The sequence below is a fragment of the Anolis carolinensis genome, chromosome 6 (genome assembly GCF_035594765.1).
Source record: "Anolis carolinensis isolate JA03-04 chromosome 6, rAnoCar3.1.pri, whole genome shotgun sequence".
NCBI lineage: Eukaryota > Metazoa > Chordata > Lepidosauria > Squamata > Dactyloidae > Anolis > Anolis carolinensis.
Window position 1 is genome coordinate 98103442 of NC_085846.1, and position 12278 is coordinate 98115719.

At 38.3% G+C, this 12278-nt stretch overlaps 1 protein-coding gene across 8 annotated transcripts in view; it reads left to right on the forward strand.

Annotated features, from left to right (window-relative positions):
* The window catches only part of mllt10 (MLLT10 histone lysine methyltransferase DOT1L cofactor), a 145591-nt gene that overhangs the window by 29990 nt on the left and 103323 nt on the right, over positions 1 to 12278 (forward strand). For 7 of the 8 annotated variants that reach the window (XM_016994300.2, XM_062984441.1, XM_062984444.1 and 4 more), the window contains one exon: positions 7363 to 7417. In XM_016994300.2, coding sequence (XP_016849789.1) covers positions 7363 to 7417 — 55 coding nt within the window. Of the gene's footprint in view, positions 1 to 7362; positions 7418 to 12278 lie in introns of those variants that run through there. The other variant, XM_016994301.2, reaches the window with a different exon arrangement.

The following is a 12278-nucleotide window of genomic DNA, read 5'->3' on the forward strand; positions in this document are numbered from 1 at the left end:
GGTGGGAGCGAGAGAAGGGCCTCCCCTGACGAGCGAAGAGAACGTGCGGGTTCGTAGGGGAGATGCGGTCTCTAAGGTAGGTGGGTCCCAAACCGTTTAGGGCTTTGTAGGTGATAACCTGCACCTTGAATTGGGTCCGGAAAGTAAATGGCAGCCAGTGAAGCTCCTTAAACAGAGGCATTGAACGCGCCCTGTAATTCGCTCCGGTTAGAAGCCTGGCTGCCGAACGCTGTACTAGTTGTAATTTCCAGGCCGTCTTCAAAGGCAGCCCCACGTAGAGCGCATTGCAATAGTCCAGTCTAGAGGTAACTAAGGCATGAACCACCATGGTCAGATCAGACTTCTCGAGGTATGGTCGCAGCTGGCGCACAAGTTTTAATTGTGCAAAGGCCCTCCCGGCCACGGCCGACACCTGAGTCTCAAGCGTCAGCCCCGAATCCAGGAGGACCCCCAAGCTGCAGACCTGTGCCTTCAGGGGGAGTGCGACCCTGTCAAGCACAGGTTGCCACCCAATACCCAGATCAGACTTACGACTGACCTGGAGGACCTCTGTCTTGTCGGGATTAAGTCTCAGTTTGTTCACCCTCATCCAGGACAACACAGCGGCCAGACACTGGTCCAGAATCGGAGGGGCTTCCTTGGATTTAGGTGGAAAAGAGTAGTAGAATTGGGTGTCATCCGCGTAGAGATGGTACCATACTCCAAAACTCCGGATGACCTCTCCCAGCGGTTTCATGTAGATGTTAAAAAGCATGGGGGACAAAATAGAACCTTGCGGGACCCCACAGGTCAATGGCCAGGGGTCTGAGCAGGTGTCCCCCAGCTTCACCAACTGGGAACAACCCTCCAGAAAGGACTGGAGCCACTGGAGTGCAGTACCCCCAAGGCCCATCCCAGAGAGCCGCCCCAGAAGGATACCATGGTCGATGGTATCGAAAGCCGCTGAGATGTCCAGGAGAACCAGCAGGGTCACACTCCCCCTGTCCAACTCCCTGCGGAGGTCATCCACCAAGGCGACCAAAGCCGTCTCGGTACTGAACCCAGGCCTGAAGCCAGACTGCGATTGGTCCAGAAAATCCGTATCTTCCAAGAATCCCTGGAGCTGAGAGGCAACCAGCTCCAGCTCCAGTTATATGCATATGAAAAGGCTTTGGGGTATTTCAGGGCACTTTTCACACCAAGAAAAGTTTTCTTATAAGTTTCAAGTTTCAAGGCCTTTGTAGTAGTGGTGATGGGTTCCAGAGGACACCGATTGACTGTTGGGCCATACTTTCCCCACTCCTGTTTTAGGATAATATTTTCTCTTGCTCTTGGAATAGTCCTACTCCTTTCCCACTACTGCATTCTTCTGGATGAGTGCAGCACCCTTTTGCCAAAGAAATGTATCGGACATCAGTGTTCTGATTAGTCTTAGAAGCTCTTTGGCCTGCTTACATAAAATTGGAAAAAATATTTCAGCAAAACAGATATTTCTAATAAAGGGAACAACTGGTCATTGTCTAGACTCTAGACCACATTGTTTCTCAAACTCTGCTCCTTCAGGTGTATTGGATTTCAGCTCCCAGAAATCTCAGCCAAACTGTTAGGAATTGTGGGAGCTGAAGTCCAAAACACCCAGAGGAGCAGAATTTGAGAAACACTGGTCTAGACGAAAACGTTGAAAGAGTGGGGAAGAGCTGTAACAAATCCAGCAACTTTGTCTGATCCCCTCTTGTGTTTAAGGCTCCATCTACACAGCCCTAAAATGTGGGCTGGATTAAACCTGGAGTAAACCTGTTTTCCAGGTTTAAAAAATATCTCTAAAGATCCAGACCTTCCCTGAAGATTTGGACCTTTGGAGGTATGAGGCCTGTGGGAACAGACACCTGAGATCACCATGTGGGATGTTGATTCTCAGATACATCCGCCTTCTCGGGCTCGAGGGCTCGAAGGTGGGGGTTAAGGGTAAGAGATGGCATTGCCATCTTCCCCTCCCTGCCCTCCATTTTTCCCTCCTCTTACCAGACGAATCCCTCAAGGACCCTGGAGCGGAAATTTCCCCCCTCTCTTCTCCAAAGCCTTCTGTTGACTTTGGAGAGACCAGGAGGAGAAAAAAACCCTGTGTGGAAGCAGCCTAAGAGCTGTTTCATTCATGAAACCCTTCTCTGGGATTCCTTAAAGTTTGCTTTTAATATATATCTATTAGGCTTGAGCAAATTTTTCGTTAGTTCGTTAAATTCGTTTAAAATTCGTTTCATAATTACTTTTGAATTGATATTGAACCATCTGCTCACTGCCTTACAAATATTACGAATTTGAATAATAAAAGTACCTTTTTTTCGTTTGTTTCTGATGTCTTCGGATGTAGCTGTAGCTGTTGGCATGCCTCTCAGCCAATCAGAGCGGAAGAGGGAGGGAGGGAGAGGCATGGCCATCGATCTGCTAGCATTTTAAAAATGCCATTGAGACGCCCCCCCCCCCCCCCCCGCGGGGACCACACCAGCTCAGTAGAAGCCTTCCGCGAAGCAGGGAGGGAGCGAAGAGAAGAGACATGCCTGCCTGCGCTTGGCCTTCTCCTCGCCCTGCCTCGCCCTGGAGCCGCCGTTTGGTTTTGCTTCTTCAGCCAGGCTTAAAGGGGAATACCAAAACCAGGCTTGCCTTCCTAAATGGAATCCTTAGAGCCAGAGGATATCCCTTTAAGAGATATCTCCACTGAGGAGATCTCCCGGAAAGGATTCTGGCACCAGCTCAATTGCAACAGATTCAGTGCCATGTCATGTGAGCTGTAGTTTTACAAAGTCCCTAGCCTTCCCTGCAGAAGAGAGCCAGTACCATGCCAAACTACAACTCCCAGTTTTCTGTCAAATTGTTTTGGATTTCAACTCCTACAATTCCTAACTCCAGACATGGGCAAAGTTTGCCCTTGCCTGGTATAGAAGCATTCTATTCTTCTCCAGACATGCCAACAGTATTAAGTGATAAAATCTTGGGCATTTTTTCCTTTAATGCTAAAAGTTCATAGGTTGTTCAGCAACAGCCTACTGGCTGGGTTGCTATGACTTTTCCGGGCTCTATGGCCATGTGCCAGAAGCATTCTCTCCTGACGTTTCACCCACATCTGTGGCAGACATACTCAGAGGTTTTGACGTCTGTGCGAAGCTAGGCAAGTGGGGTTTATATCTGTGGAAGATCCAGGGTGGGAGAAAGAACTCTTGTCTGTGGGAGGCAAGTGTGAATGTTGCAATTGGTCACCTTGATTAGCATTGAATAGCCTTGCAGCTTCAAAGCCTGGCTGCTTCCTACCTGGGGGAATCCTTTGTTGGGAGGTATTAGCTGGCCCTGATTGTTTCCTGTCTGGAATTCCCATTTTCTGGGTGTTGTTCTTTTACTGTCCTGATTTTAGCTTTTCTGTAGCTAAAAATGCATATAAAATTGATTCTATAGGGAGGATAAATGATTGGATTTCAACTCCTACAGCTTAGCTTTCTCTGCCAATAATGGTACCATACCAAACTAAAGCTCCCAAGATTCTGTAGCAGTGAGCCATCTTGGATATTGTAAGGGATTTATTATTATTATTATTATTATTATTATTATTATTATTATTATTAGACCTTGCTCCCAGGAAGGTGCCTTCGCTGTGGCTCCCAACTTATCTATCTACCTTTCCACATATTCTCCACATTGTGTGTATGTGTATGTATATTATATATACATGAGCCCTGATGGCGAAGTGTGTTAAAGCACTGAGCTGCTGAACTTGCAGACCGAAAGGTCCCAGGTTCAAATCCCAGGAGCAGAGTGAGTGCCCGCTGTTAGCTCCAGCTTCTGCCAACCTAGCAGCTTGAAAACATGCCAATGTGAGTAGATCAATAGGTACCGCTCTGGCGGGAAGGTAATGGCACTCCATGTAGTCATGCCGGCCACATGACCTTGGAGGTGTCTATGGACAACACTGGCTCTTGGGCTTAGAAATGGAGATGAGCACCAACCCCCAGAGTCAGACATGACTGAACTTAATGTCAAGGGATACCTTTACCTATACACACACACACACACATATGCAGGGACTATATATATATATATATATATATATATATATATATATATATATATACATACAGTATATATCACACACACACCAATTTAACAAAGTTTCAGCCACAAAAACAAAGTTTCTGAAGTAGAACAATGACTTTCACAGTAAAGACAACCCAATTTAACAGGAAATAAGACTTTCAAACCAGGAACAGATTTCTGCAATTATTAAAAAATGGTTTATTATAAAAACTATGAAAATTCACCAAAAATCAGAGGATAAGGGAAACGTTCCAAATTTTGGTGAGCTATCAGTGTTAAATGTGTTCTACCACTGTACCAAGTTTGAAGAAGATCACTCAAAAAATGAGGGCGGGAGAGTCCTGTAAAATCTCCCCTCGTGCTGTTTTTTTTTGGCCACTGCGCATGCGCGTCCGCCATTAACGAATTACTTTTGAAACTAACGAATTTTCATTAATTTCGAATTTTTGGGGGGGCAAAATTTGGAAATGACATCAGAAACGAAACGCTGGCGCCCCCTACTTTTGAAACGAGTTTAGAATCAATTTTTTCATGGATCGCTCAAGCCTAATATCTATCTATATATCTATATATCTCCATTCTTCTTCTGCCTTTTCCTGTTTTGGCTTCTTTGTTTCTGGTCCTTTTCCATTTTGAGTGCTATTCTTGATCCAGGTAGTTTTGTAGAGAGACTCTATCATGCATTTAGACTAGAACAGTTACCAAGTGGAGGAACATGATTATTGCTATGAGAACTGGGAATTCCATCTTAATCTGGATTGTAGCACAGGATTTAGCCTAAGAAACATACTATTCTAAGTACCTGTTCTATAGAGAATCTGTTATTATAAAAGGAGAGAGACATTATCCACCATGCCATCTGGATTTGAAGTTGATGCAGCAACCAAGGAAATGGGAAAAATGAATCTTTAGATTCAGGTGAAGGCAAACCACATAGTTTAAGCAAACCAAGGAAATTGAGACAGTATTGACTGTGACACATTTAGAGAATAATCATTCTGAATCATCAGTTGCAACAACTGACTGGCAGATGGTGGGTGGGGTACAGTTCCAGTAAAAAAGGCTTCTTGTGTCTGCACAGTATTTTTTTGTATGGATTATGTTGATGATACGTATTAGTTATCAGATAGCTAGTTTTCCTGTACAGATGTGATAAATGCTTGTTCAAAGAGAGCAGAGTTGGTGATCTGTACTGTCTTTTTGTTAGGGGTTTTTGCATCTTAATTTTTGCTGATGTGCTATGTGATCACAAGTGTCTGCCTTTGTTTATTATTGTAAAATGAACATTGGGGGTTCAAATTGTTCCATCCTGGATTGAAATACTTACCCTCAGTGGTAGGTTGGCTCACTCATCATATGTATTTGTGATGTTCAGAGATTGCAAAGACTATTCATTCCTTATTCTGCAACCATTGTTCTTTGAATGGCAATCTCTGCCTTTATACAAGCATCCCTTATCTCTGATGTCAGAATGAAATCCAGTGGTACACTCAATCTTAATTCTATAGGCTGTATGATCTTCCATACCATGAGTTTTCTGTAGGAAAAGAAGGGTTTTTTTTCTGTTTCCAGGAGGAATAATCTTATGGTAAAGCAGAATGTGGGGCCCAAAAATGCCAAAAACAAACAAACAAAAAACAAGCCACTCACCCATCCCAGAAGTGGAACTCTACTGCTTTTAAATTTGATATTTTCAATGGTTTTTTTTGGGGGGGGGGCTTGGTGCAGCCTGCCCTGCTAGTGGAAAGGTGGTGTTAGGACCCATTCTAGTTACTGACTTGGTTGTGTAATCTTATATAACTGAGGAGAAACAGTGAGATCATGTTGTTAAAATATAGATACTGTGTTGAAGAGAGTGGGGCCCTGCCAAACCGATTATAGTATTGTGACAAGGGTTTCACACGGGTCTACAACTGGCACATGCAAACACACAGATGACTGTTAAAATGTTAGCCTTATATGTAAGCAACTTGCTTCTATACTTTCAGCGCTAGGATACACACCTTCAAATAATAGCAGATTCTCTCAGTTCTTGGATTCACTTCTCACTTTGACAAGGAAGGAATGAAGTCTAGTGAAGAGAATTTGGTAGTTGGAGTAGTGACACTGCTATGTGTAATGTATCAGTGCATTTCGGAATGATGTAAAAATCTGAAATGTAGTAACAGTGCATTGCAAAAAATGCACTGTTTCTCATTCTAGGGAAATGTTGCGAAAGGAAGCCTGGGTATTCTAATCTATAATGATATATTGATGGCGGCCAAATTCTTTTTTCCATCTAGATAGGACTTTGACCCACAAGCTGTTTTGTAAATACACTGTAATTACTTTTAGGTAGCTGTCTTTATTGGTCAATGTTTTTTTTTTACTTGCTCTGTTTACTTGCTTCTTACTTTTACTATTGTATTTGTATTATTTTTGTTCACTGTCTTTTCAGCTATTTAGAAAGACAGGATATAAATAAAAGGTAATGCCCAAATCCTCATTAGTAAAGGAACTGAAAATGAAATAAAAATTAGTAAAGGTACTGTTATGCTTTTATATAAATTGGTTGTGCGATCACACTTGAAAACAAAGTGCAGTTCTGGTGGCTGCAGCACAGAACTGATACTGTAGAAAATTGTATCAGTTCTGATTGAATGATTTGGAGCTGGAGCAACTCCTCTATGAGAAAAATTAACTTTTTTTTCTAGGTTAGAAAAAGGCCATGTAGGTGAGAAACGACAGTACTACACTGTATAATTCTGTACACAGTAGAAAGAAAGAGGAGAAGGTTATCTAATGCTTTCACAATACTAGAAACTTGGGTCAACCATTGAAGCTTAATGATGAGAGTTTGAAGATAGACAAAGCTTTTATACTATGCTTTTAGAGTAGAATTTGTCAGGGCTGAGGCCTGCTCATTTGGATTGACCAAATCCAAGTGGGGTATAATGATTAAGAATCACAAAATAAGATGCAAAAATGGCTTCAGTAAAAAAAAAATCGCAGAAGCACCTAGGTTTCTCATATTTGCGCTATTATGTAGATATAGAATTAAAACTTTCTGGAATCTTCGTCACATAAAGTCTGAAGTTTAAAAGCACTATTTCCAAAAAGTAACAGTAATTGGAACTATAGGAGAAAAATGTATGGGTAGAGCCCAGATTTAAAGCATAAATCCATTTTAAAGAGCTTTCGTTACACAAAGTAAGCCTTCTGTTTGCTACTTTCCTCATAAATTATAAATGGCCACCAAATGAAAATGATAAGTATATTATTTTTTCATTGATTGCTGTTTAATATTTGTTTTCCTTCCTCTAGAGATGTGAGTTGTGCCCTCATAAGGATGGTGCTTTAAAGAGGACTGATAATGGAGGTAAGTTTTTTTTAAAAAAACTTTGATCTGTTTAATATTGTTAAATAACAAATTTTGTGCCCTTTCCAGTTTGGTGGACTGATTTAAATTGGAACATAGCATGGGCAGTGAAGTTTTAAGGCTCTGCCTATAAATCATGCAGTAAAGATATATGAAACGTCTGTATTCTAGAGTTTATAAATGTAATATAAATGTTCATCACTGTAAAATATATTTATTCTTACAGCATGTGTTTGAATTTAAGAAATCTTATCTTCTTCTTACACATGGAGAGTGAGAGCAGTGTATCAAGCTAGAGGGCTGCATATAAATTGTAAACTTTAATTTATTCAGAAGTCATTCAGTGTACATGAACAGTGTTACTTACTTAATTCCACCCATAGCTGTGGTTCACTGTTCTCAAGTGGCAAATTGAAAAGCAAGTACAATTTGACAGTGGTACAATTTGACTTTAAAATTATATTTTTCCTTTCCTATTCTTGCCACTTTTGATAAAAATTCAGCTTCAATTGGTACAGTTTTCATTGTCTTGAAAAAAATCTAGACCACAAACTTCCATTTTTTGACCTATTTCCATAAATAGATCTTTACAAAGATAAATCTCAACTTGTTTTAAAGAAAAAATGAATATAGATCAGAACATTTAAAGTATTTATATATTCAGTGAGGCCACTTAGGGTTTTTAAAGTAATATATTTATTATTTACTTGTAATCATTTTGAACTATTTACGTGTAATCATTTTGAACAATGAAAAATTTGACTGCTTATGAAAAATTGCAATTTTTTCACTGTTTAATTCAGAATTGGTTTTTTTCTGGTGTAGAATTTCGCTTATAATATGTATCGTACAGATGAATGCCACAACTCCAAAAGAGACCCTTTAAAGTAGCATTCAGAAAACAATGAAATTAGTAAAGAGAAATTTACAAGGAAAAAATCACTTTATCTCCTAATTTTAGTTTATGAGCTAGATGTCCACTTCAGTAGGGAATCAACACACTCTGACCTATAAATTCTCAATTTTGGTGGATCATAATCACTCAAAAGATGTGTTATTTAGATGAAATCAAAATTTGCATAATTTAGCTTTCATCTGCCTAATGATTTATTAGCATTTCTTTCTTCAAATGCAATCTGGATTTTTCTTGGTTCTTAACATAGCTAGTTCTCTGTATGAATTTTGTATAAGAAGTAATTATGTGTATCTGAAAATAAATTGATTTTGTTTTCATAATGCTTCTGTAGAATACTTACATCTCTAGGAGTTCTCACTTTAGTTTGTTTCTCTGTGATGATTTCAGAACTTAAAATTGGTAGTCAGTTGTTAAGAACTTGTGGTTATTGGCACTGGCTTTTAAATGCTTCAGGGCTGTTTTTGAATGGATAACTGATGTTACGTGGATGGGAGACATGATTATTCAAATATTATGGTTTTTTACTTCAGAGCAAATATTTTTTGCACTGTAAGAGTGGTGAGCCCATTAGGATAGATTGATGAGGGCATTGCTCTTAGAGGTAGACGGATACATTTTGTGCAGTAGGAAAATAAAATGTATAGTAAAAATAGTTTTTTGTATATTGGTTTTGTCTACATGGGCGTTAATCAGGAATAAGTTTATTGTTAAATAGATGAGAAAAAAAGAGAATTTAAAAGAATCAAAATACTGCAGTTGCCTTTCAGTCGGTTAAACCAGATAATTTTGGGGGTTAAACTGCCCGACTATTCTATCTGTGACCTAGGAAGAAGCATTCATGAATTGATGTCTAACTGCTTTGAACCCAACTGTGTTGCTGCTGGCATTTCAAAAGTCTTGCTTTTCATCATCAGATTTTGTAATGGTGTTACAGAAATGTCAGTTTCAGTGTGGTTTACAAATTAGCGTATCTTTAGTTTCTGTCTCAGCAAAGCTGTCTTTGTCACTTTTTTGTGGGCAGCACTCACAAAATATTAAAATTGGAAAGGGGGTGAGACAGGGGTGTCCCTTATCGCCTTTAATTTTTATTTTCGCCTTAGAAGTTTTATTAAAAAACTTAAAAAAGGATCAACGGCTGAAAGGTACAAAAATAGGGACACATGAATTTAAAGTAAGGGCCTTTGCAGATGATATTATCTGTATTATCGAAGACCCAAGATCAAAATTACAGTTGTGGTTATCCAAAATTCAGGATTATGGGGAAGTTGCTGGATTTCATATAAACAAGAAGAAATCTAAGATTTTAACAAAAAATATATCTAAGACAAATCAAGAAATCATACAAAATATGACAGGAATCTCAGTCACGAAGAAAATCAAATATTTGGGAATATGGTTGATGGCCAAAAATGCGTATTTATTGGAAAACAATTATAATGTAAAATGGAAAGAAATCAAAAAAGACTTACAAAAATGGCAACACTTAAACATCTCACTACTGGGAAGGATTGCAACGATAAAAATGAACATCTTACCAAAAATCTTGTACCTTTTTCAAACTCTACCCATAATTAGGACAATTAAAACATTCACAGATTGGAATAAAGATCTCTCGAAATTTATTTGGAATGGCAAGAAACCCAGAATAAAATATGCAACGATGACAGACAAAAAAGATAGAGGAGGATTTGGCCTCCCTAATTTTAGACTTTATTTTGAAGCCTGTGCACTGTCATGGATTAAGGACTGGTGTAATCTAAAGCGAGAACACATCCTAAATTTAGAAGGCTTTGATTTGAGGCGGGGATGGCATGCGTACATATGGTACGATAAGAAACAAATAGAGAAAAATTTTGGGAATCATTTCATCCGCTCCGCCCTAATAAAAGTATGGGAAAAATATAAAAGATTTATGTACGTTAGGACCCCATTATGGATATCGCCGTTAGAAGAAAACAGCAGGAAATTATTAGGCTGGCCCGAATGGCCAACCTATAAAGAAATTCTATACAAGAGAGATGATAGTTATCAGATAAAACCTCTGGAACAAATTAAAAAGAAATATAAAAACTTGACTTGGCTTCAGTATGCCCAAATAAAGCAAAATTTTTTGGTGGATAATGAAATTGGCTTCACTACAAATGAAAACTTTTGGGATAAGATCCTCCAAAATGATAAGAAAGAAATAACTAAGATATATGATAGATTATTAGATTGGACGAACGCAACAGATGAAGTCAAAAACTGTATGTTAAAATGGGCCAAGAACATTGGCAGATCAATAAGTATGGAGGAGTGGGAAGTCTTATGGAAAAAGAAACAAAAATATACCTACGCATGGGACCTAAAGGAGAATTGGTTAAAATCATTTCACAGGTGGTATATTACACCGAAAAAATTAGGAGAAATGTACAAAGAAACGCAAAATACCTGTTGGAAATGTAAGACCCATATTGGTTCATACTTTCATACCTGGTGGTCATGCTCTGAAACAAGGAAATACTGGAAAATGATACATTTAGAATCTCAAAAAATACTAAAGAAAACATTCCCATTGAAACCAGAATATTATTTATTGGGGCTGACAGACTTGGAAACAAATTTCAATTTAAATGAAGACAAAATCTTTACATACATCTCCACGGCAGCAAGGATTATCTTTGCGAAATATTGGAAACTACAAGGCGTTCCAACTAAAGATGAATGGCTAGGAAAAGTTGATGACATTAGAGACATGGACGAATTAACATTTCTGTTAAGATCCTATAGAGTACAATCAACAAATAAGACTGACTGGAATTTATTCAGAGATTATATGGCAACTAATATCACTTAATTCCTTTTTTTTATTGGAAACTGGTAAAATGACTAGCAGACATAAATATAATATAAGTTAATTAGATTCTCAGAAGGGACGAATGGAAGTACAAAACATGTTACATGTGCGTTAGTGGGTTTTTTTTTTTTTTTTGCTTTTCCTTTTTCGTGTAATCTCTCTCTCTCTCTCTCTCTCTCTATATATATATATATATATATATGTATATTTTAAATCTTTCACCCTTTTCTTTTTCATTATTATTAGCATTACATATATATATATATATATATATATATATATATATATATATATATATATATATTCATTCTTTCCTTACTTAAATTTTTGTGTTGTTTGTGTTGTTCTTGTTAATGTGACACTGGTAAACTCAATAAAAATTATAATACAAAAAAAAATACTGCAATTGCCTTTCAGTCGGTTAAACCAGATAATTTTGGGGGTTAAACTGCCCGACTATTCTATCTGTGACCTAGGAAGAAGCATTCATGAATTGATGTCTAACTGCTTTGAACCCAACTGTGTTGCTGCTGGCATTTCAAAAGTCTTGCTTTTCATCATCAGATTTTGTAATGGTGTTACAGAAATGTCAGTTTCAGTGTGGTTTACAAATTAGCGTATCTTTAGTTTCTGTCTCAGCAAAGCTGTCTTTGTCACTTTTTCAATAATATTTTATTAATTTCAAATTGTTAAAATCCTTCTAACCACACCACCCAACACCCAGACCACGTATTTCCTCTATATCTTTTACCATGAGCACAGTTTCCTTAATTTCTGTACAATATTTAGATTGGTTTTGCCACTTTTTATCCATTCCATATAAACCATCCATTTATTTCTAATTTATTTTATTTTATCCTCCTATTAATTATTTTATCCTCCTGAATTAAATATGCTACAATATCAGATTGAACATAATCATAAAGATAATGATTCCAGTTTTCCATAGTCCATTTTTATGTCTTTCCAACCCTATGCTATCACTGTCCTGCTGAAATCATTGTGAAAACAATTCTTGCCCCTGGTGGCAGAGTGCGTTAAAGCGCTGAGCTGCTGAACTTGTGGACCAAAAGGTGCCAGGTTCATATCCTGGGAGTGGAATGAGCGCC